The following is a 25,727-nucleotide window of genomic DNA, read 5'->3' as shown; positions in this document are numbered from 1 at the left end:
ACTAAACCATATCCCTGAGCACCTCATCTACCTGTCTTTTCAATACCTCCAGGGATGGTGGCTCAACCCCCTCCCTGGGCAGCCTCTGCCAGTGACTCAGAACTCTTTCTGTGAAGAATATTTTCCTGATGTCCAGTCTGAACCTCCCCTGGCACAGCTTGAGGCCATTCCCTCTCATCCTATCATTTGTAGCTTGGGAGACCAGCACCCACCTCTCTACAACTTCTTTTCAAGTAATTGTAGACAGTGATAATGCCTCCCCTCAGCCTCCTCTTCTCCAGGCTAAACAACTCCAGTTCCCTCAGCAGCTCCTCGTAAGACTTGTTCTCCAGCCCCCTCACCAGCTTTGTTGCTCTTCTCTGAACACGCTTCAGAGCCTCAACATTCTTCTCGTAGGGAGAGGCCCAGAATTGAACACAGGATTTGAGGGGCAGCCTCACCAGTGCCGAGTACAGGGGCAGAATCACTTCCCTGGTCCTGCTGGCCACACCGTTTCCGATCCAAGCCAGGATGCTGTTGGCTTTCTCGGCCGCCTGGGCACACTGCTAGCTCGTGTTCACCCACCTGCTGACCAACACCCCCAGGTCTTTCCCTGACAGGCAGCATCCATCGATCCATCCACCCACTCCCCCGCCTGTCCCATACCCCGCGGTGAAAACGAACGATACTGAGGCAGAAGGGAGAACGCTTTGTTTGTGCAGCCAGCCCGGAAAGCTACAGCGCAGCCGGACATTCCCACCCACCCGCGGCGGAGCCCCCTCGTAAACGGCACCAACCACGGCCCGAGCCGAGACTGCGCAGGGCGCGGCGGCGGCGGCAGCAGTACCGGGGACCGAGCGCGCGCGCGCCCGAAACCGGAAGCGCCGGGGGTCTCCATGCGCGGGACGGAAGCGCGCACGCCCTTCCCCCGAAACCGGAAGCGTGGGAGGGCGGGGCGGAGGCTGCGTGCCGTGCGCGCGCCGGACCCGGAAGCGCTGGGGTGTGTGTGTTTGTGGGGGCTTCGTTCCGGGCAGGCGGCGGGCGACGCGCGGGGCCGGGGTGGGACCCGAAGAGACGGTGACAGCGGTGGCGGCTGCTGCTGCCGCCCGCCCGCTCCTCCCCGCGAAGCAGCAGCAGCAGCAGCAGCGGCGGTGGCCGCCGCCATGACGAACTTCATCTCGGTGCAGCTGAAGAAGGCCTCGGAGGTGGACCTGGCCAAGCCGCTGTGCAAGTTCATTCAGCAGAGCTACCCGGGTGGCGACGCCCAGGCCGAGCACTGCCGTGCCGCCGAGGAGCTCAGCAAGCTCCGCAAGAGCGCGCTCGGCCGCCCTCTCGACAAGCATGAGAGCGCGCTGGAGACTCTGCTCAGGTACGGCGGTCCCGGCCCTCCCCCCAGTAGCTGGGGTCGGACTGAGCCCCCCCCATTCCAATAACTGGGGTCGGACTGAGCCCTCCCCCATTATTCCCCTGATTGGGCTGGATTGAGCCACCTTCTCAAACTGGACTGAGCCCCACCCCACCAACTGGACAAGACTGAGGTCTCCCTCCGCCTAGACTGAGCTGGATTAACACCCCCTCCCCCCCCCGAAACTGGGCTGGACTGAGGTCCCCTCTCCCCCCAAACCGGACAGGACTGAGATTCCCCTCCTCGCAGACTGGGCTGGACTGCGCCCATCCCCTCCCCCCCGAACTGGGCTGAACTGCGTCCCCCTCCCCCGAAACTGGACAGGACTGAGGTCCCCCTTCCCCCCAAACTGGACAGGACTGAGGTCCCCCTTCCCCCTAAACTGGACAGGACTGAGGTCCTCCTTCCCCCTAACTGGGCAGGACTGAGGTCCCCCCGAACCTGGGCTGGAGTGAGCACCCTCACCCCCAAACTGGGCTGGACTGAGTCGAGGTCCCCCCGGCCGCTCTGGGCCCTCGGTCCACTCGCAGCCCCGGCGCTGGGCGCGGCGGCCGCGGGGAGGGGCGAACGCTCGTCCCGGAGAAGGCTGCCGGGGCCTGCCCTCCCTGGGCCTGTCTGGCAGCATCCTGCTGCGCCTCCACCCTCTGCACGTCGTGGGATGAGGGCGCGAGGAGGCTCGTCCCGATCAGCTTCCCCTTAGAGTGTTTGCGCGGTGCCAGTCACGGTTGGATCTCGGCAGTAATTGCAGGATATTTCACTTCTCAGAAGAGAGCAGCTTTTGATTCAGTGCTACATTTTGCCGTTAGACCCGACGGCTTTCTCTATAGTTTTATTTATTTTTTTAAGTTGTCTTTTCTGTCTGTTGTCAGTATTTAGCAGCTTTTTAAGGTATTTGCACAATCACATCCTTTTTTTTTTTCCCCCCTTAACACATTTGGTTTGAAACATAAAATCGTTTCATTGGAAAAGACCTTTGAGATGATCATCCAGCCGTACCTGTTTGCTACTAAACCATATCCCTGAACACTTCTCTACCCTCTTTTAAACACCTCCAGGGATGGCGACTCAACCACCCCTTTGGTTATAACTCAACTACCCTCTATGGTCTTCTAGTGCCTGATAGCCCTTTCAGTGAAGAAATTTTTCCTAATATTTAATCTGAACCTCCCCTATTGCAACTTGAGGCCATTTCATTTGTTTGCCATCAGAAAGTTTACTGGTACCTCTGTTGTGCTGTAATTATCGTAGGTTAGGTGAGCAAAAGACTTATCTATGCCTTTAGCCCCATAAACTTCATGAAGCCTGCTATGGGGACTAACTGCTCTATCATCTACAAAAGCACTTGCTTTTTACTATCTCTCTAGAACATTTATAGACTGGAGTATTGATGTAATGGGGTAATCCTATTGTTCGATTTCTCTATGTTGGAAATACGTTGAGCCCATTTATTTGTAGCTCATCTACTTACCAAGGTCACTGAGATTCACTCTCTAAATTAGTACTAAGTACACACTTCTGCTGGGATCAAAGATTTGAAGTACCAGAATGAGTTTTTATGTAGTGGCAGCAACTTTTTTTTTTTTTTTTTAAGAAAGTAAAAGGAGATTTTTCTAGTATAGGGAGAAATACAGACATGACACATTTGTCTAAGGGCATAAATAGAAATACAGTTGATGTCCACTAGAATTTCTTGTTTATAAACTTTAAAAAATGAAGAGGAATGGGAAAGAAACAAGTGGCTTGAAAAAGAAGACAAGATTTTTAGGAGTTACTGATTATTTTTGAGTTTATCAGCTATTCACTGGGTGTTTGGGCTATAAAAGTTATGACTGTACTGATCATGTTTTACAGTATCTTTGTAGTTTCCTGTTTGTTACTGTGTATGCTTTTGCAAGTACTACTGTGTATACCTTTTGAAGGTCAGGGAAATAATAAGCATCTGTGAACTTCAAGAGAGACTCTGCTAGCCAAATTGAAAGGCATATTATCTTCCCTCTAATGCTGGAATCAAACTTCGTTTTCTAATGGTGCCTGTCCAGTTTGTGATTGGTTTATGTCTGAAATCCGTGTTTGACCCAGCCACATCTTATGACTTTGCCCTATCCTAACAGCTCTAAACCAAAAGGAGTGAGCCCCTTTTTTCCATTCTGGTCCTTCTCTTATGCCATTTCTGGAAAGCAAAAGGTGTACATGATTTTCTGACAGGTAGGCAACTTGAGTTCAGTGGAAGGTCAGATGAGCGCAAGAGCTCGTGCAGAAGCATTGTTGCTGAAAGCCGAGGGGCTAAGCAGGACTCTTTTAGTGCCAGTAGGTCATGAAATTAATTCAAGCCATAGCATGCAACTTCATCTCAAGCTTTCTCTCTGAACAGTGAAGAGAAACCACTTGTAATACCAGTTTTCCTTTTGAGTTAATTCCATATGCAGTGATGTGTTCTCTCTGCTGTTGATTGGCCATCAGCAGATGACTTCAGCCTGCCCCTGGTGCTGTTGCAGTAGTCAGGGATCCTTTATGTGGCTCTGTATAGGGGCCACCTTACGTGCCACACAAAGAGATATCCCTGCCACAAAGAACCTGTGCTAAGGCATCCTTTTATAAATTGCATTGTTTGGGAATATTTGTTCCTGTTATAAGTGGAAGTGAGATGAGATGAAACGAAGGTCTGAATTAACTGTAAGTTGGATAAGTGGAAACAATCATATGTTTATTTTCCCTTGTCTCTAATAAGTTATCAGTGGTTTGTCCCTTTCTGACCATTTATGTTCCTTACATTTGCTGGAAAATAAGTTTGTTCTTATTCTGTAAGAGCATTGTGACATATATTCTGTTGTAACTGTGTCTTACAGAGTATTTTTTAAAGTTAAACTATCTGCACACAAAGAAGTTAGAAGTGTTGGGCTGAGCTTACGATTGAAAGAGCACAAGTGTCCCAGTGCCTTCCATTTCTTTGAAAATTCTATTACCTCTCCAACTTTCCAGTATTTTCTTGTTGTTATTTGAGATTTGGACTGAGTCTTATGTTACAAGTAACAACCTTAGTGAGATGTTCTTGAAGTTGGAGTTTAAAACTAGTTTGTTAGTGAAGTAAGGTTGGAAGAGCTAATTACAACGTGGGTTCCATTTGCATACATTTACTTCTCTGTGACTTTTTATAGACCATAATACCTAGTAGAGCACTGTGGGCCATTTAACTGTTAAGAAGTGAGGGTTTAATCTGCTAAGTAATCTAGGATTTGCCCTCGGTTTTGTAATCTTTAGAACCCTTGTTTTACTGAGTAGCTACTACAGAATTTTTTCATTTATAGAAGTGAACTTTGGTTGCAGCCCCATTTCCTAGGCAGACACTGACCAGTAAAGCTTGGAAGGTGCGGGGCATACCTCTCTTCGACTGATGAACGCAAATGCTTTTCTTGAAGTATTTGAGGTACCCAGTGAAAAGGGGCAGAGTAGGTGGGAAAGCCTGCTTCCAAACTTTCTTTGTTTTATGAGAATCTGAATGCTCTAAAAGTGATGTAGGTGAGCTTGGTACAGATGTTTCCCCTTAAATTCTGTCACAGGAGATTTGATTTAGTGGTTTGGTTGGTTTATTTATTTAAATTCTTTTGAGTATAATTATATATGTGTTCTTTGCTTCCTCTCTTAGTATTAAAGATAGCTCAGACTTAATTTCTGTTTTCTGAAGGGATGGGGTGGTGGTGTAAGTTTAATTGGTTTAATTTTGTCAACCAGTCTTGCAGTCCTTTTGAAAAAAGGAGGGGGGAAAAAAAGAAGGAGGGAGGAGGTGTGCACGTGGTTTTATTTTGAATAATCAAATTCTCTGAGAGCTGGAAGTTGCAGTTCTGTTTTCCAGTTGTGAATTTAGGACTACAGTTCTTGTCTAGAAGAACGAAGGCAGATCATGGTCTCTTTGATGTTCTTTTGAAAGAGATTTTTCGTTATGATTATTTGAAGGAGTAACAGGATCTGAGGTTCTTAATACAATACGTATATTTTAATTAAATTCTAATTTAAACTTGGACTTGCAACTCATTTTACTGCTGCATTGCATTTTTACTACCACTTAGGATTGATTAGTGCCTGTTTTGGTGTACTTTGAGAGCTATATCTTTGTTGCTGACATTTGCCCTCCCTTTCATTGCTGCAATTGATATGTTTGTGTGACTTTTAGTAATTCATTGCTGTGGCTCAGTCAAACACAAAATGCTCATCTGTGTTTCATGGCAACTTATGTTCTTTGTGTCATAGTTAAATCATTGTAAATTTTGTTTTAAACAACAGCTTTATGTTTACCCTCATCCTTCAGTGTGTAACTTATTTGTGCATCAGATGTGGTCTTTGATATTTATTTTCTGTCTTTGTACTGCTAGTTTTCTGCTGCTCTGTGATTAACATCTTTGTTTACCAATTTATTTATATGCATTTGGTTTATGTGAACTGTTATATATGTTTAGCTACTGCTTAACAAACCAAAATGATTTTATGTGGTTTTTATAGTCTGCAGCGTTTTAAAAAGCTCTTGAATCTTGAGTAGGACTTCAAGTTCTTAAATAAAAAGAAATGACACCACATACTTAAAATAGTAAGGAAAATAGTAACATGCATTCTGAGCTTGTTTTGAACAAACTAGACAAAAAGCCCTGTGTTGCTGGTATTCATTGATGTTAAATGCAGCAATGTGCGTATTTTGGAGGAAGATACACCTCCTTATTTTTTTATTCCTTTGTGGTTCTGTTGGCATACAAAGAGTAAGTCTGTTTGCAAACAGCAGATGCTTAGACGTGCCAGACTTCACAAGGCTATCTAAGCAGCCTTGCTTCTTGGCTGTCCTTATGGCAGCTGAGGACAGGGTAATCGTGGAATGTGGGAAGACAGCTCAGCTTTTTTGGTGGCTTTTGGTTAACAAATTAAATTGAGGCAGGAGAGGCAGCACAGAAAGTCTTGTTTTCTTTGTAATACTATGTGAAAATGATTGTGTTGAGACCAGACAAAGGCAGCCAGGAAGTACATTTAAACGTATGTGATCTTCAGTGCTACTATTGAACTAAGTTTTGTACTGCTTGTGTTAATCTGTATCAGTGAAAACTATTAGGTTAGGAAACGAGGGGAGCGAGTATGATGAAGTGATAACTCAGATCAAACTTAAACTGATGAAAGACCATCAATGTGCAAAGCTGGGTATCTTCAACTACAAAAGGGATGCCATTCTACATGATTTTTGTAGTTAAAGCCTTCGATGTAAGGTCACTTAAAAAAAATTGTAGCTAAATTATATTTAATTACTGCTTCATTTCCAATGGTATGTGCTTTCAAGGTATGACCATCAAATGAAATGTGAAGAAAATAGACAAATGAAAATCTTTCACGGAAAAATAAATTCTTTTAAAGACAGTACCTTTCATGTGTTAACTTCCTAAATGTTGGAAGATATTAGTTACTACACTATCACATAGTTTAGAATTATCAAACTCGCTTATTGCCAGTATTTTAGTTCATTTTGAAAACAAGTTTGATTTATAAAGTTCAATCTCTTAGTGGAGGTATATTTGAAATCTGACTTCATAATGGCTGCTCTTGTACTACCATCCTTAATGCAAAAGTGTGGCAAGGTAGAACACAGATTCATAGATTTGTGCAGACAGTGAGAAAAACTGTCATTAACTTCAAAATCCACATTAATGTTTGATTTTTGTGTTGGCTTTTTTTTTAACTATACTTTTCACATAGGTGGTAAGTTGTGAAGAGTAAAAATCTTGATTTAACTACTGTCATGGCAGACATCTGCCGACTTTTTTTAACCTTGGAAGCAATTTCTTTCAACTCAATTATTGGTGGAAGTCGTGCTGGGTTACTGTTGCAGATTATTGTAGCTTCTGATATCTTTTAGTATGTTTTGTCTTAAATTGCAGTGGCTCTTTTGAAGCGAAAAACCTGTAGTGTTATATACATTGACAAATATAATTCACTGAAGAATATACTAACACTAATATTCTTGTTGTATATGACTTGAAAACACTTCTTGAATTTTAAAACATTTATTACCTGCAGATCATAGGCCTTGTACATCTTGCTTCATATCTAGATCATTAGTAATTAATATTTCATAGTATAATGTAAAGAAACAGGAAGAATGTTAACCCTGTTTCGGATTGTGAAACTCATTAGTATAAGGTGGTGTGTATATTGGGAATATAAATTGTTTAAAAAAGAATGTGACCAGTGTAATGTTGGGTGCAGGCCTGTATGGCAACAGGAAACAGGCTTCACATGTTATGTGTTCTCTGCATTTTTTCCATTCTGCATCCAGCCTGTCATGTTTAACAAGTAGTGGAGATGGGTGTCGGGTACAACTCAGGAAAACTTCGAATTGCTAACTGTTGCCTGGATAGATTGTGTGAGGGACTGTGCTATACTTGCTGTGTTATCTTTCTGGAATTCTTTCTTAAACATCTGCTGTGACTAGACAAAATACTGGCACAGAGAAACTTCTGCGTTTAACTCACTGTGGCTGCTACAGTATAATCTAATGAAAACTAAGCTTACAACTAAAGAATTTTGTCAAGGATTAGGCTCTCCAGTTGATACTCTGCAAGGCAAATGGCATCTGTAATATTTCAAAAGACACTGAAGTTTAAACAGATGACTCAGAAATGGTATGAAATGGTGAGATATAATGTTCAGATCAAGAGAGTGCAATGCAGCTTGTTAATATTTTGTTAAATGTTGTACCTAATTTACTTTTGCAGCATGAATTAGCATCTAATATAGTCTTCATCTTCCTGTATGTACGCAGGATGTCCTTTGCATGACATTGTTTTCTAATCAACTGTCAGAAAATGGCACGGGTCAGCTTTCTGTGATACTCTTCTACTTCTGATTGAGATGGCGTTTCCACATTATCCGTGAAATAATTATCTGTATCTCCTATTGAACTTGTTCCTCTACTGAAAAAAAAATATCATATTAGGCAGAATTTCTGTCCTGCAAATCCTCCATAGTTCCAAATGAGCTTCACAACTTACTTGTGTGTGGGATTTTTGTGCCGTTTATGCGCCAGTGCAAGAAAAAAAGCTCTTAAATTTGATTTACCTAATAGCTGTTTCTTGCTTTTTTTTTTTTCTGTAGATACTATGATCAGCTGTGTTCAATTGAACCAAAGTTTCCATTCTCTGAAAATCAGGTAAGAAGACTTAACAAACCATTAAACTGAATCATGGCATTAACGATGTATGACTTCCAGGCTGGTACTTAATCCACTAAACAGTTCTGTGGAGCAAGGCGTTTCATCTCTTAGAGCCTTATTTTACTAATCTCTGTTTTCTAGTTGGTTGTTACGTTTAATCTGTACTGAAGCTTCACTTCTAGCAGCCATAACTATCTCTGTTTTACAGATGCAGAAGCATTTTGATTGTTGGCTAGTGATCACTGCAGTCAGAAAGCTGTGCTGATTCCTCTTCAATCCTTCTTCTTCTCAGAAGTCTTATTTTATACTATGTTATATCATAGTATGTTGTATAAGCTTTTTAAAACGTGATTTCTATGGGAAAGCCTTTAGAAATGGATGGAATATGATCTCTGGTTTTTGAAGTAGAACAGATGTTTAATTCACAACAGCTAACAGAATAAGCCTACTTAAGAGCTTACCGATTTATTCCTGCCTGTGCACTTAAAAATTACATAATTTATGTGAAGATGTGTTCTTCATTAAGCTTTTTTTTCTACAATATTTCTTTAAAACCCTGTCTATAAGGAGAAATTCAGCTTAACTCCTGTCAGTTGGGGTATTCCTCAGGTGTATACAGGAATAGATCTTTAGACTTGGTGGAAAAAGTTGTATATTTTCTTTGGATATATTTACAAGTAGGACAGATTCTCCATTTCTTTCCTGATCAAATCATATCTTTAAAAGAAAAGGTTTCTTTCAGACTTAGAGATGACAAGTAAGGGAATAGCTTTAATGCATGCAGTTCAAACTGATTTGAGTTTTGCACGTAGCTGCCTTCACTTGTAGCTAAGAGCTACACTTTGTTTTTTAGTGTGCAAATGGTTTGATATGGTGACCTGCAAATCCTGAGACATGGAAAACTGGAAAGCTTTAGGAGCAAGTTGTGCAGATCTGCAAACTGTTCCATAAAAGGGAGGGAGGTGTCAGCATATGCAGCCATGAACAGCTGGGGACCAGAACTTCCTGAACTGGCATTGCTGCTGAAGTTAAAACTCATTGTCAAACAGTCCTGTGCTCTTTCTTAAGTCATTCTCAACAACCATTTTAAAATGAGGAATTTTGTTGTCTTTTCTCATCTGATACCATCTGCCTTCGATTAGTTTGATCAGCTGAATAAGGAATCAAATTGTGGAACTTCATAGCAGATTCTGTGAAGCATTTCATAGATAATGCAAATATATGCTGGAAATGTAGTACAAAGCGCACTGTTTTAACCTACATTCTCTTTTCTGAATGAATTTCTTGATAGTGCTGCTATTGAATTCACTCATAAAAATGTGTGAATTTTGATATTACAAACCAGTTCTAAATATGCTAGTTATTTGGAACAGTGCAAACTGTGTGGTTGGGTGGTTTCCTTTAACTGTGACTCTACCTGACTGTCAAGATAAATAAATTTCTTTATTACTCAGAATATAAGAAGACGTGAAAAATTAGTCTGAGAATTTGTCTTGTCTGCCTGAAATGTTTTGAGTGAACTAACAGGAAGGAAAAAAGATAGAATAATTTTTTTTTAAATAACCTTTAATGATTTCCTAAAACTTCCAGAATGTTTGTAATGTTAAAAGTGAATTAAATGTTTTGTGCAATTAGAATATAAAAGGTTAAATGCGTATTTGCATTTTTTTTCTGAAGAATTAAATATTAATTTTGGAGATAAAAATCTTTCTATTTCACAACTTTCAGATCTGTGTAACATTTACGTGGAAAGATGCTTTTGATAAAGGATCACTTTTTGGAGGATCTGCCAAACTGGGTAAGTGAATGCACTGAGGTGCAAGTATTGATGGTATTAAGTATTGACACCATTTTAATATATTTGAATTAATAGTCTTTCTAGTATTCTCGACATAGCTTTCAAACGAGTTCAGCTATATTGATAACAGGTAAAGCGTGTCAACATTAGTAGCAAGTAGGTGAGCACTGTGAAAAGGATTGCTGTAAAATAGAGATTTTAATATTAATTTTCCAGAGGCACAAATAGATGTACGCTCTGATAATAGTTGTGCTGTGTGCTCCTCAGACTCTTTCTGGGATGAACAACTGGCTTTAATCAAAATTATTTAAGTTAATGTTATGTTTCAGTAATAGATTTTTCAATAATCCAGCTCTTGCTGTTCTAAATTAATGAGATCCTCATGAGACATATTTGTGAGAGAGTGACTTCCCTCCAGAAGAAGGGAAGTGATGGTAGTGGGCTTCAGTAACCTAGTCTGATACTGCATTTTGTTCAAGAGAACAGAAGGATCTGCGTGTGCCCTGAAATGATTCTCCTATCACTTCTATTTAAAATATCTGCATCCAGGTTTGGACACCTGAAAAGAATAAAAAATAGTATTTGTTTCCTGCAAACATTAGGATTTTGAGTCTGCTTTGTTTTTGTCATATGAGGACAATTCTACACTGCAAATTCAGGACCATTAAATAGATACGGAACGCTTGCCAATGGAGAAACGAAGACTAAACCCTTTTGAATTAAGTGAGGAGTTGTTCAGTGATGTGTGATCATTCTTCGGTGTTACTATTTATACCTAAGCCTTCATCGTGACCATTGCACTTTTGAAGCTTCAGGCAAAGCCTGAAAAAAATTTAAAGCATTTGTTCTCGTATTATTTTCTTTTTAAGTTTTCCTGTCCTTTATACAGTACTCTGTTAGCAACTCTTGAAAAGTCTTTGCAGCTTTCTATGTTCTGAATACATGTGTTGAAGTGTATTGTGCTTGTGTGAACTGTATGTGTAACAATACACTGCTTTCCTGTGTGTAAGCGGGTGGTGCACACCTTTCCTTGCTTTATTTTCTAATTATTCTAAGAAGTCTTTCTGGATAATTGGAGACCTTTCTGAAAATGCTGTGTTTTTTCTCAGAATTTGGGTTGGATCTGTTGTCTTGGAGTTTTGCATTTCATGATGTTTGAACCTGTTCCGTAGTAAAGTTTGGAATATTTGCTTATGACTTAAACAGAGTGAATTGCCCAAGATTTATAATAACGGTGAGAAAAAGAATCAATAATTATAACTATGATTACCCTGAAAATTTGAACAAATGTGGTGTTACAGCATCTAGAGAGTGCTTACTTGATTGCAGGCTAATTATGTATGAGTCTAAATAATGTGTGAAGTCAGAGATTTGTGCAACAGTCCATGTGAAATTTCAAAGAAGTTCTTAAATGAGATACGAGTAATGCTGAGTTAAGAAGCAATCGAATAAATTTTACTTTGAAACTTTAAAGCAGGTCTTAGTGGAAAGAAATTAATAGAAGGAGTCTTTTAAGAATATAACTTTACAGTGCTGTATCACAGAGTATCCAGATGCCGCTTTCCAGATTAACTGTAGCCTATGTGCATCACTCTATATCAGACCAGAATTAGCAGTGGGGGTTCTCAGTATAAGGCCAAGTTTTCAGTAACTGAGGGAGCAACATTTCTGTTGTCTTCTAAAAGGAGGCAATCCTGTCTCCAGATGGAAATTCAGTGTAAAACTCCTCTGACTTCCATGGGGCCAAGATTTGGGGATGTGACTTGAGAGTTCTGGCTCTTGCTGTGGTGACAAACTGTTTTCTTTCCATCTTCCCCTGAATCCCAAGTCTGCATTACAGAAGTAGCTGACAGATACTGTGGCTGCTTGAAAAGTGACCCAGTTCATGGCATGGCATGTGAGCTGAACTATTTTGGCTGAAGTTAATAGGTAGAGCTATAAACAGATGAGTCTGAGGAAAATCTATATTGCTAAACAGCTGTTCTCACTGTAGTAAATCACGTTTGAGATGCAGTCCAGAGTATAAAGTAATTTTGCCTACGAAGTAGTTTGCTCTTCAGAACCTTTAAAGATGTATTTTCTTTCCTTTCTTGTGTTTGTTTTAGTCTTCTGAATGATGTGTAAGTTGTACCAAATGGTTTTAGAAAAAATCTGGAAAATATACAACAGAAGAGAGATTATGTAGATGAATGACTTATCTTGATGAAATACTGTAACTGCATAACTCGCTTTTCACTCAGGCAAACAAAATGGGGAAGGTAACATGTCAGATTTGTAGTTGCTTGCTTGAAAACTTAATGCAGGTCAAGTAAGTACTAAGAGAGAAAGTTCAGAGGCGTGTTAGATAAATATGTAGCTGCATCAGGATGCTGGATGTTGGTGAAATGCAACATATGTACCTCTTTACTACTTCCAGGTTTTAAGGATGACTTAAATGTGGCACCTGGGTTTGTGAAATTGAAAATTCACTGCTTGAGTTTTATGTTTTCTCTTAAAGGAGTGTCTAGATAACTTTTTTTTAACATTAGTAGGAAACTTAGTATCTGCAGTCTTTGGATTTTCTAGTGCTTGCGTATTGCCGGTAACCTTTTGAAAGCAATTAATAGATTCAAAATGGTTCCTGTTCAGGTATTACTGTTACTAGAAGTGTGGGCTCCATCCTCTGGGACAATGAAGTACTACAGGAGCTGTGTCTGGAGAGGCCACACTGCTCTGTAGTGAGCGCAAGTTTTAATTCAGTGAATCCCTAGCTGTTTCAATACATGTATAACCAAGATATTTTCACTCTGAAACAACAGCTCTGAGAAGTGAAAAATCCCCTGCATTTCAATCCATAGTACAACGGAATGCATAAAAATCTTTAGTCTTAATGAGAGAAGGTTAGTTAATCTTGTATTCAAGATGCCGTAGGAGCATGTAATCGGGCAGTTATTGCAAAGTGGTTAATGCATGGAGGTTAATATTTCAGATTATCCTTCTGTAATGCATGTATTTCTGTATCTTCAGGAGTCAAAAATGCTCTAGTTAGGAAGACTTGGAAGTTATTTTGTGTATTGTGTAGATTTTCATACTGCTGCTTTATGTTTTATTCCACTCTGGTTCCTCATGTCAAAACATTTTGTGGAAGTAAAAATTAGACTATGTGAAGTCTTCAGGATGAAGGTGACTTTGACTTCAAAAGTTCAATATGATTATTTGCTTGGTTTTTTTTTTTTTTTTTTGTCTTGAAACTGTTCGTATCTTGTAGTACAGCTGTTAGCAGTGTGGGCCTCACCTGTAGGACACTAGAGTACTGAAGTTTATTTTCCTAGGGTAACTGTCTGTCTTCATTGCAGCTCTGGCAAGTTTGGGATATGAGAAGACCTGTGTTTTATTCAACTGTGGAGCACTGGCAAGCCAAATCGCAGCAGAACAGAATCTAGATAACGATGAAGGACTAAAAGCTGCAGCTAAGCACTATCAGGTACAGAGGCTCCCTGCTTATGCCTAGGAATTCAGAATTATTAATCTTCAAACATCAAATAAATATATCTTCATTTTAAAGCTATATATACAAATACCTAAATATAGATACATATTTTTCCTCCTCTTAACTGCAATGTAGCTAGGTACTTGGTCTTGGCTAGTATTTATTTACCAGCTTTGGAGGATTTAATTGCTTACGGTTCCCCATGCCCCTTCCCCTAAGTGTTTTGGTTACTAATGGCCTTCAGCTTAATATTTAATTTATTTTAGCTCATGCAAATTTTAGTTTTAACAAGTTATACAGTAATAACATCTTTCTTTGTTCTTTGTTGAATGCATTATAATTTCCATGTTATTATGTTGTTAGGTGTAGCGAATATACCTTTACTTGTAGTCCATCTTGACAAAAGTCTTGGTATAAGTGATTTCAGGAGGAAGAAGTCATGAGGAATTGTTTTTAGTGGCTAAACAATAAATAGGGGACCTTATTAAAAAAAGAAGTTCTATATTTAAAAAAAATTGTTGTATATATTATCTTTATAAGAGAAAATTCAGTTTGGAAACATGAATGATAATATATTATTCTGTTTTACTTAGTTTGCGAGTGGTGCTTTCCAACATATTAAAGACACAGTTCTGTCAGCTTTGAGTCGAGAACCTACAGTGGACATCTCTCCAGACACAGTTGGAACTCTCAGTCTTATTATGTTAGCTCAAGCCCAAGAAGTCTTTTTTTTGAAAGCTACAAGAGGTATATTTTAATTTTTGGCGGGTGTATTTATGTGCTCATTACAACTTCCACAACAACTTACAAGTATTTTAAGTTATTAAGAGCTTGTAAAGGGCCTTTCAGAATTTTTTATTTTTGTCTTTACTGATTCTGCCTTCCCTTGCAGCACATTAAACACAAACTACAGATGCCACTTAAGAATTTGTCTAAGGTTCACCTGTCAATGTAGTCGTCCCATTTGCTTTCCTTTCTTTTTATGTACCACACCATTAGCCTTCATCTTTAGAAAGGATCTTGCTGGTTTATATTTTTACCTTTTCCCCCTTGAGACAAAAAGACATTCTCACAAAGAATTGAGAGTACTAGGAATGGTGAATAAGGATTTTACTGCTACTGTCGTCCTCCTCTGTCAAGGGAATGATTTAATGAGAATTTCGGAAAAAAGATGACTGTGCTAGGAAACAAAGGAAATTTCCAAAGAGTTTAGGGGAAACAAATTCCGTTTGATTGCTCCTATTTTTAAGAGAGGGACTTTTGACGCAGTCTAACTTGGAGAACGCCCTGTTTATCTCAAAAGTGAAGTACTGCAGGTAGAGTAAAGAATTATGTCCTTAACTGTTAAAGGTTTATTGTGAAATACTCATACAGAGGCTGCATATTTTCATACAACTGTTCAAGTACATATGCTTCAAAGAACTTTCCTGTGGAACTCTAATGTCTTCGGTACAACATTTCTTACTCTTTGCTATTCTGCTCTTCTTTCTGTATTTACAAGAAGTTGTGCATCTAGAAGTACAGATACCTAAAAGTATAACTAAGGGCGATAGAGGTCATGTGATTGCTCATCAACTCCTCTCTCTCCCCATGTTATTTGGAATACAATGGAGGACAGCAGGTTATTTTAACTAAGATGTTTCTTCTCTTCACAGGGACGATCCCTGAAAATTCTTGTAGCCTTACTGCCTTTAGGAGAGTCTCAGTGAGAAACTGTTGTCCTTCAGCCAAGTGATAAATTATGTTTATGGTCTTTATCGTGCTGGTAGCAATAGTTGTCTCTGGTTATTTGGGCATTGCTTTGAAATAAATTTGTGTAACAAATGCCTGAAATTTCTCTTCAGAAAAGGAGCAAACGCTTATCTCATTTTGCATGGGAAATAGATCTTTCTGTTGCCTTCTTAATTTCTTCTTACTCAAAATATAAAAAAGGCAAAGCAAGGCTGTTCCAAAATCCTCATGTGCCCAGTGAACTGAGGGCGTTTGTGACTATGCCCAAGACCGCAAGTCTGTCAGTGTTAGAAGAGCAGTAAGGTTAATAGTCATCTCGCTGGAGGTCGTAGATTTTGCCAGGCGTAGAGAGGTTTCTTTCCCTGGCAGGAAAGATATTTTGTGAGGAATCACGTTACTAACTTCAGGAACCAATTTGTCTAGTGGAAATTCTTCCACGTTCGATCTCAAAACTCAAATTTAACTTCTTGCTGCACTGACTATTTACTTCACTTGCAATTTTCTGTTCTTTTCTCTCATGTGAGATAGTCCATTTAGCAGCCTACCAACTGATGTTATTTCTAATAGAATTGATTTTATTCAGAAGCTGAAAGAAAATGCAAGTGCTTGGCAAAACCCAAATTGGTCAGTTAAATCTAGCTTCAGTGTGTAACTACAGATCAGTTCTTTAATTTCTGAGCCTTTCTTAAGGCACTTATTTTCTTTAAGTGTTTTTAAGTCTGCATAAGTGTGCTATTCCATCTCATGGCTTGCTTTGTGACTGCAGTATTTTAAAGAGATGCGAGTTAAAACTAAAGCGTCTGATGGTAACAAATTCATTCCAAGCTATCTGCACGGACAAGTGAGTCTCCTGACATTTCCTTTCTTTGTGGACACGTAGTTAATATGCCAATACTTTTTTCTTTCATTAGAGCTTGAGCTCTATGAAGGAAGATGCAACTACCACACGCTTGGTGGGGCTGGAAGGACAGTCTATTTAGATTTTACTTGTTTTGGTTTTATTAACTATTTGGTGCACATGACAGAAACATTTCAGCCAAGTAGTAAGTTGCTAGATCTCGTGAGCTTCTTTTTCCCTGTCATCTAGATCCTGTTCCACAGTGAAAAGATCTTTCTGGCATACCTTATGTGCATTTACCTCACAGAAGGTTAATATTTTACATCATAACTCATGCCTGAAGCATTGTAGATAGATGCGTGAATATGCTGGAATGAGAAGACATCTTAGGGATTCTTTTGATTGAATTTTGGCAATTGAGCATACTCAGCAGGCATCCTAATTTCAACATATCCTCTACTCGTATTTATCAATCTGGCAGTACATAAAAATCACCTGAATCGGAGGATACTTGTTTGTGAGGGCAGCTATTTAGTGCAGGCAGCTAATGTGTGCATTGATTGCTTGCCTTCTCTTGGAAGGCTGAATTACTATTGTGGGCCAGAGGTGATTATAAAAGGAGGTAAAGATAGATGCAGCATGTCCCTATTGTAATAGTTTTGGCTTCAGGAACAGGGTGAGCTTTTGAGATGGGGAATACCTCTGCCACTAGGCACACAACTCTGATATAAAGTAGTAGATACTACTGGGAGTGCCTGTGTTTATATCTAGGAAAGATGTTTCTGTACTTACTCTAACAGTGCTGTGAACTGCCATGAAAAGGATCAGTCCCTTCTGTTCTGTTACACTTCCATGGATTTCTGAGAATTCTGACATGAAGTTGTGTTAGAGAGCAGATCCTGCTGAAAATTAACTGTTATTTGCTAACTAGATTTCAGCTAAATTCTTTCACTGTGGCAACCCAAATGCCTGTGATGGCACAAGGGAAAGGCTGGGAACAAGCTGCCAAATTTGGAGTCGGGTTGTGGCTTTTATTGGCAGCTTGCTGTTGGTCCAAGGTAAAGCATCACTCTTAATCCTGTGTAAATGCCAGCAGCTGCCAAAAGATGTCTTGTACAAGAGGCTGAACTTTAAAGTAGAAAATCTGAAACTGCTGCTGAGTGTCAGGAGAGGAAATGGGATCACTCCTTTGAGCTGAAGTGTAAAACTATACCCTTAGAATGCATTTGTTGCTGTTTGAAGATAAAGTAATTTACCTGTTCCCTTTGAAAAATTGATGATACTCATAATTGTTCTTTGTTTTTTCTCCCCTTCCCCCAGATAAAATGAAAGATGGTATCATAGCTAAACTAGCTAATCAAGCTGCAGATTACTATGGTGATGCTTACAAACAATGTCAATATAAAGATACTTTGCCCAAGGTTAGTAACTCTCGCTGAAGTAATCTGGGGATTTGCTGTTCTTGTGAATAACTGCTGTTATTTACATTATTCTTGATGAAATACACTTAAAATGTATCCTCAAGAAAAGCTGATATATTGCTACATTTAAGGGAAATGAACCTGTAATTTGAAAAACAGTGAAGAATCTAGGAGGCAAAAGATAGTGTGTTTTTAAGTAAGTAAAATCTTATGACATGAAGTATGTTTACTTGCAACACATTTAATTTAAAGTAAACTTGAAATGATAGCATTGAGGGGTGCCTTATTGGTACTTAATGCCTTACTAAATCTGTTTTTCAAACTAACACTTTCTAATGGGGCTTAATTAGCTTCTAGTCTCGATGTTTTCATGTGAAATTTGCTCTCACATTGACAGCATGAATACAATGATATTGTTCACTTACCTGTTAAAAAAAAGAACACGATTGGAAGTCAGAGAGTGTGTCCTGTGTCTTTCTGCCTGCCTTCTCCTCTCCCTCCACCCCAAAACAATCTTGGCACTTGTAAATTGTCTCAGTTTGTCTTGACTGTTCATTTGAGTACTGTTGGTTTTGGAAGATGCAGAAGGATCTTTCTCCATGGTCTTTGAATATATACTGTGTAATGAGTACTTTAAAAATAAGCAGCATTCCAGTGTATCAATTGTACCAGTTATGTTCAAATCAAAATTGTAGGGAAACCTTTGGTGCAGTGTTATAAATATAAAAATCGGATAAAAATTTACTTAGTTTTGATATTGTTGGACTCATAAAATATCTAGCTACGAAGGAGGTTGTCTTCCGTAGTGCTTTTTTGGTGAATGTTTGTGAGAAGCATCCCTTTTTGCTAAATTGCAGTTGTTTTTTATCCATTAATAGTTTCAGAACTCTGAAGTAACTATGCCAGCTTGTAGTGGTCTTTATTGTTACAAATAAATGTGAAACATACCAGATTTACGAAAAATACACTAGAAAATGTACTAGAAATATTTTGCCAGAGGTGAATAGAAATGGTTGATGTTTGGTCCCGTAACTGTGTACTGTGGTAAAGTAAAAGAATACGTTTTTATTCTTAAGCAGTAAATTACTCAAGTGCCTTTGTAGGCCAATTAGTGGCTTTTTATATACATTTTTGAAAAAATGTTTTTTGAGGTAAATTGTTATCTTGCTTGGCTGTAGCTTGATAGATTCTTTTATGTATGCACGTATTTCCTCCCATGCATTCTGTGTCAATTTACAGATGGGGCCAATTTCTCACTTGGGTATTATGTTTATGATTTATTTCTGAGAGGCAATGAGATTAACAAAGCCATTGCTTTGTCTCTTGTTGTTGTGGACCTTTCTTAGCCATAGGATCTGCTCCCTGTTCCTGTTGCAAAGTAATCTGTCAACTGATTATTTGAAAGAGTATAATAAAGTTTACTGGTTCCATGAGTTAACGCCACCTCTGAGAACAGCTATATGTTTAGGAGTGTGAAAGAGAACTTGACTTGGTCTGCCAAGGGTCCAGTTGCAAGGCCTCTCAGACAGCTTTGTCTTTCAAATTTACCCTCTCTCTTTCTTTTTTATTTCTTGGGAGGGGCAGCAAGTTTGCACAAATGTGAAGTGGTAACTCTTTATATACTGATGTCTTTAAAACCTCACTCTGGTTTTCCAGTGCTCCTTGATTTAAGAAAAAAACATTAGGGCCAAGTCCTTGATCAAAGGCCATGCTTATACTATGGACTGCAGCATAATGTTTTCTTCATGTCTTGGTTGATACTTCTGCAACGATAAGTGTGTTTATATAAAAGTAAAAAATGACTTTTAAATTGCCTTCTGTGTCAATAGTTATTGGTCTTTGTTATTTGTTCTTGGCTTTCATATTTGTAGAGTTACTTTCTTGATAGGCCGGCTGCTGTTTTTAAGTGTAATTGCTTTGTTGTATTAAAAAAAAAGAACAGCTGCCTGTTGCTCCCCCTCTTCTTTTAAGAACACTTTGTCTTGGCTTTGTCTTGGGGGCGTTTGGGTGTGTTCTAGCAACTATCCTTTCTAACACATGCATGCATTTCTAATCTTTGAAGTAAATGTTGTGACTTCATGGCTGGAATTTAAATTGTTCATCTAAAATAATGGACACAAAGAATTTTGCAACAGTAGATTAAAAAAAACCCAACCCACTGGATTCAGTCCATGCAAAGTCGTGTGGTCTCTGACATTTACCTCTCATGTTTTAACCTATCTAAACCATTAATTGGGTGATTCTAATTTCCTTTTCTTCTTCCTTTTTCTTCCTGCATCCCATGTTGTCTGTGGTGGTTAATGTGGTTGGACTTTGCCCTGGTCAGTATTTTTATTTCCAGGAGGTGTTCCCTGTTCTGGCTGCAAAACACTGCATTATGCAAGCCAATGCAGAATATCATCAATCTATTCTGGCAAAACAGCAGAAGAAATTTGGTGAGGAGATTGGGAGATTACAGGTAGGTAACTTTTTTTCCTTCTTGGAAAAATATGGGAAAACTTTTAAATCCTGAAAAGGTAGCTCAGAGTTCTAAAATTCAAATAACTAAGAATGAAACATATTAAAAATTGCAGAGCATGTTTATCACATGATTAAATAATGAGCAGCTGCAAAGAAGGCAGGTATCTCTGTAGCTATTAGAAAGATGAGTTTTAATGATGTTTAGGTAGTTTGATACTGCTTGACATGTTAAGTCTGTATCTGTACGTTTGCATAGACTTCTTAGCTCAGTAAATTTTCCTAAGCAGTGATATTTAAAAATCTCTAAAACATTAAAATTCCGTGTGGTCTGTACCTAACTCATTTCCTGCAATCCTGATTTAAATTTGAGTAATTTTTGAAAAAATGTCCGAACAGTTGTGGTTTTAGTCATTATAGTGTTTTGCCTCTATACCTGGTTTCTAGAGGGACTCAAATATAGGTGTTGTCATGAGTAAGGTCTTCTCATGTTTTAAATAGGGTAGGGGGGAAAATGGCTGAAAAAAACCTCCTTTTTTCAAGTCCCCTGGTCTTGAAGCAGCACGTCATATTTTTTTTCAGCTGACTTTGTGGGATCCGTGTGGGATCTGTTTATTGATATGCAGGAAAGTTGAGAGAGTTGTGTAAGACGACCATGTTGACATCTTGAAAGTTACTGTTATGCATTTATTGACTTGGTGCGGGATGGAAACCTTTTTTTTTGTGTGCTTCCATGACAATGAAGTACTTGTATGAACTTCTGCTAGCAAGTTGCCGTGACTACATTACTAGGTGATAGATGAAGGTGTGCCTGTTGTTTATTCTTGAGTTTCCAACCTGCCTAGCAGACCTCATTTTCCAGGACTTTACTGTAATAGAATATTAATGTCTGTCTTTTTTTTAGTGCTTACCTTTGACAGGTCTGGCTGTATCAAATTTACTGTCATTGTTAAATTTTATGGTAAACTAGCTTGTGTCCATTATTTGTCTTCATGTTGTGTTACAGGAATTGTCCCTTCATGCTGAGTAGTTAAAGTTCTGTTGGGTTTTTTTGGGGGGGGTTTCTTTTTTTAGGGAAGCCTGAGAGGAAATACTCCATTATTAAATATTTTAGGACCGTTTTGTGAACAGCGTGTAGTGAGAAGTTAAAATCCTGTGTTTCTTCACTTGTCACTTTCTTTTTCTGGCAAACACTTGTTAGACTGTATTGCAGAATTACAGAATGTCCTGATTTGAAAGGGACCTACAAGGATCATTGAGTCCAACTGTCTCTGCAAAGGACAACCCCGATTACACCACGTGTCTGAATGGGTTGTCCAAATGCTTGTTGAATATTGTCAGGCTTGGTGCCATGACTGCTGTTCCAGGGCTCCACCACTCTGCATGAAGAATCTTTTCCTAATATCCAGCCTGGACCTCCCCAGGCACATTTGCTCAGGTCCTATCATTGGTCGCCAGAGAGAAGAGACCAGCACCTGCTCCTCCTCCCCTTGTAAGGAAGCAGTAAACTGCTATGAGCCCCCCCCCACTCTCCCATTATCCAGGCTGAACAGACTAAGTGAATTCAGGTGCTCCTCATATGGCTTCCCCTCTAGATCTTTCACTAGCTTTGTGGCCGCTTCTGGACACACTCCAGTAGCTTGATGTCCTTTTTATACTGCAGTGCCTGAAACTGCACACAGCGTTCAAGGTGGGGCTGCACCAGTGTGGAGTAGAGTGGGACAATCTCTTCCCTTGACCGGCCGGCAATGCCATGCTTGATGCACCCTAGGACAGAGTATTGTATCAAACCAGAAATAGTGTCCTGTAATTTATGGCACAATGGAAAGTGACAGAGAATCTCAGTAAAGGTCAAGTATACTTCACTTCTAATGTTGCTTAGGTTCCGCTTTACAATCCTAAGAAGTTTTTTTTAATTCTTGTGAGTTTATGTATACCTTGATGGACATTGCTTTTTAGTGTTTTGTTTTTCCACGTTCATAGAATTATAGAATTACCAGGTTGGAAAGGACCCACTGGATCATGGAGTCCAACCATTCCTAACATTCCCTTAAACCATGTCCCTAAGCACTTCATCCACCCGTTCCTTAAACACCTCCAGGGAAGGCGACTCAACCACCTCCCTGGGCAGCCTGTTCCAGTGCCCGATGTCTCTTTCCGTGAAGAATTTTTTTCTGATATCCAGCCTGAACCTCCCCTGGCGGAGCTTCAGGCCATTCCCCCTTGTCCTGTCCCCTGTCACTTGGGAGAAGAGGCCAGCTCCCTCCTCTCCACAACCTCCTTTCAGGTAGTTGTAGAGAGTAATAAGGTCTCCCCTCAGCCTTCTCTTCTCCAGGCTAAACAATCCCAGCTCTCTCAGCTGCTCCTCATAAGACTTGTTCTCCAGCCCCCTCACCAGCTTCGTTGCTCTCCTCTGGACATGCTCCAGAGCCTCAATATCCTTCTTGTGGTGCGAGGCCCATAACTGAACACAGTACTCAAGGTGTGGTCTCACCAGTGCTGAGTACAGAGGGAGAATAACCTCCCTGGACCTGCTGGTCACACCGTTTCTGATACAAGCCAAGATGCCATTGGCCTTCTTGGCCACTTGGGCACATTGCTGGCTCATGTTTAGTCAGCTGTCAACCATTACCCCTAGGTCCTTCTCCTCCGTGCAGCTCTATTCACAACACAACACTCACAACACAAATGTGATCAGGGTTGAACAAATGTTTCATCTGGAGTCTCTCCTGCAATGAATTAGATTCAGAAAAACCAGATATCCGATGATTGCATCTGGGCTGAGCAAACAGGAGTGGAGAGACAGCAGAACTTGTATTTTGTTTGAATTTGCAGTAGGATTCAAGCATATAGCTTCTGAGCTCAAGATGAGATGAGTGTTAGTGGCAGGTGTGAAAAGCAGGACTCCTGCCTCTTCCTTCATGAATATGAGCAAGTGAGCAAGGTTTGAGAAAATGTTTGCAGTACCTGCAGAAGCAACTTATGAATTTCATGAAACAACATCAAATGACATGGAAAAAATGACATGGTAAATATGGGAAAGCTGGAGAAGGGCTATTCATAAAGGCTTGTGGTAATAGGACCAGGGGGAACGGGTATAAACTGGAGGGGGGCAGATTTAGACTAGACATTAGGAAGAATTTCTTCACTATGAGAGTGTTGAGACACTGGCGTGGGTTGCCCAGGGAGGTTGTAGATGCCCCATCCGTGGAGGTTTTCAAGGCCAGGTTGGATGGGGCCTTGGGCAGCCTGCTTTAGTGGGATGTCCCTGCTGGTGGCAGGGGGGTTGAAACTAGATGATCTTTAAGGTGCCTTCCAACTCTAACTATTCTATAATTCTAGGACGTGGCACTTTTAGTTTTCTTTATTTTTGTATTGTGAATGAGTGTTTGAAGCATTATTGCCTCTAATTCATCATTACTTCTGGATTTTGGGGTAGCCATAGTGAAGCTGTTGTGAGATACTGACTTGGCTACTACATTTTTTTTATTTCCCCAGTGCATTATTTTAATGAGTAAAATCTCCTTTTTGATACATAAAGGGGGAGAATATTATTTTAAGGAAATAATAATATTGATCTTATGTGTTGGTAGTAGTTACTTGGCTAACTGGAAGCTCGTCTGTTTTCCTAGTATATATGAAAGGGAGAAAGAAAAGTTTTTATTTTAATTTTAACTGTTGGTGGTGTTGTTTTTTTTTTTCTTTTGTAGCATGCAGCGGACTTGGTAAAAACAGTGGCATCTCGTTATGATGAATATATAAATGTTAAAGATCTGGTTGACAAAATCAACCGTGCACTTACAGCTGCCAAGAAAGACAATGACTTCATTTACCATGACCGGGTTCCTGACCTGAAAGATTTGGAGTCCATTGGAAAAGCCAGTCTTGTGAAGTCTACTCCAGTTGTTGTTCCCCTCAGTCAGAAATTCACTGGTAAGCAAAGCATGTGGAGTGCACAGCATAGTGTTATGTTGTGAAAAACACAACCACCAAAGTTCGTTTGTACCATGAAAAAGTAATTGTTTACTTTTGAATTGTAGTAAGTGCAAAGCAGTGGTTTTGGAAGGGCCATTTGTCTTTTCCAGTTTGTTCTACTAACTGATGATAAAAAATACGGGAAAGATAAATCCTAGTTGAAAATCACTTCCTGCAATGTGCCCTTCTCTTAAAGATTTCTCAGCAAGTGTACATTCTATATTAAATCAACCTTTTTCATTTCAGGAAGAATACTAATATAAAGGAGAAGTATAACATTTTACGGTCTCAATTTCTGGCCTTCCATAAGGCTCAAGAATGTTAGTTTGTTGGCTGTACAGAGGAGTTCTGAAAAATGATTCTCTCTTCCTTTTCACATTTTCTTCCTTTAAAAAAGCAGAATTAGTGAAGCTGTAGGGAAAAACTGATTTTTAATCCTACAGTTGCTTTAAATATAATGCCTTTAAATTATTTCTAAATCAATTTCAGTCTTAAAAACTGAAATCTAATCTAAAGATCAGTAGAAATAGTTTTATTTGAAGACCACTTGGTTGGTGAGGGGGAGCATCTTAAACTGTTCAGATCAGTCTCTATAGTACCACCGGTACAAAAGAACTGTCAAGATGTTTGTGTCCTTTTACCTTCACGATGCAACTTGAGTAATTTATATTACTTTAATTGCAGATCTGTTTGAGAAGATGGTTCCATTGCAAGTTCAGCAGTCTGTGAGTGTTTATAACCAGAGAAAGGCAGATCTAGTAAATGGATTAATAGCCCAGATGAGAGAAGCCACAAATCTGGCAAATGGGTGAGTATGGCTTTCTGTTAAATTTATCAAGAAGAGTTAGGGATCAGTCTGTAAACACTGGTTACCTTGTAGCCTGCAGACATGTGGATTATATCAGTGTTTTTTTTATTATGGTGTGGTAGCCTGCAAGCTTAAGCCTTAGCAGAGGTATTTAGAACTACTTTTCTTCAGATGTTAGGACTGAAAGTGTATTAAGAACAAACAGTATTTAATTTTTTCAGTCTTACCTCGTTTTTTAGGACACTTGCTCATAAAAAGTTCCAGTTCCATTAATCTATAAGCATTTTCACATTTCAGTTGTCAGCCTGATTGTACCAGTGACTCAATACATGGTATTTTTTCACCCAAAATTTTGTTCTATACATTTATAAATAAAACATACTATCAGGCTGAGAGATATGAATGTTACTCAAGGCTGTTGGTTCTTTATCTACTAGATAGTTACTACTGAAAATGTTTGCCATATTTTATAAGTGCTAAAAAACTAGGATTTGTTTAGCTTCGTAAGGGCTTTGAAACATTTTTGGTGAGGTGTACATGAGGAATAAATTTAGAGTTTTCAGTTGGAAATTTCTGTCCATTGTACTCTGTTTACATTATAACTGACTGAGTGATTGCATAAGAGTGTTATTTACATGATAAAACCACCTAATACTACAAACGACT

General features: G+C 39.5%; 1 protein-coding gene across 2 annotated transcripts in view; it reads left to right on the top strand.

The window, feature by feature from the left end:
• Positions 1-940: 940 nt before the first annotated feature.
• Positions 941-25,727, top strand: part of PDCD6IP (programmed cell death 6 interacting protein) — a 37,428-nt gene continuing 12,641 nt past the window's right edge. The window contains exons 1-9 of one of the 2 annotated variants that reach the window (XM_054059085.1): positions 941-1,348; positions 8,507-8,561; positions 10,293-10,362; positions 13,698-13,825; positions 14,425-14,578; positions 17,721-17,821; positions 20,163-20,279; positions 23,989-24,211; positions 24,938-25,061. In XM_054059085.1, coding sequence (XP_053915060.1) covers positions 1,143-1,348; positions 8,507-8,561; positions 10,293-10,362; positions 13,698-13,825; positions 14,425-14,578; positions 17,721-17,821; positions 20,163-20,279; positions 23,989-24,211; positions 24,938-25,061 — 1,178 coding nt within the window. In that variant the 5' untranslated portion in view covers positions 941-1,142. Of the gene's footprint in view, positions 1,349-8,506; positions 8,562-10,292; positions 10,363-13,697; positions 13,826-14,424; positions 14,579-17,720; positions 17,822-20,147; positions 20,280-23,988; positions 24,212-24,937; positions 25,062-25,727 lie in introns of both variants that reach the window. The other variant, XM_054059084.1, reaches the window with a different exon arrangement.

Source organism: Cuculus canorus, chromosome 2, assembly GCF_017976375.1.
Source record: "Cuculus canorus isolate bCucCan1 chromosome 2, bCucCan1.pri, whole genome shotgun sequence".
Classification (NCBI taxonomy): Eukaryota; Metazoa; Chordata; class Aves; order Cuculiformes; family Cuculidae; genus Cuculus; species Cuculus canorus.
Note: the sequence above shows the minus strand (reverse complement) of the source record. Positions and strands in the feature narration are given on the sequence as shown.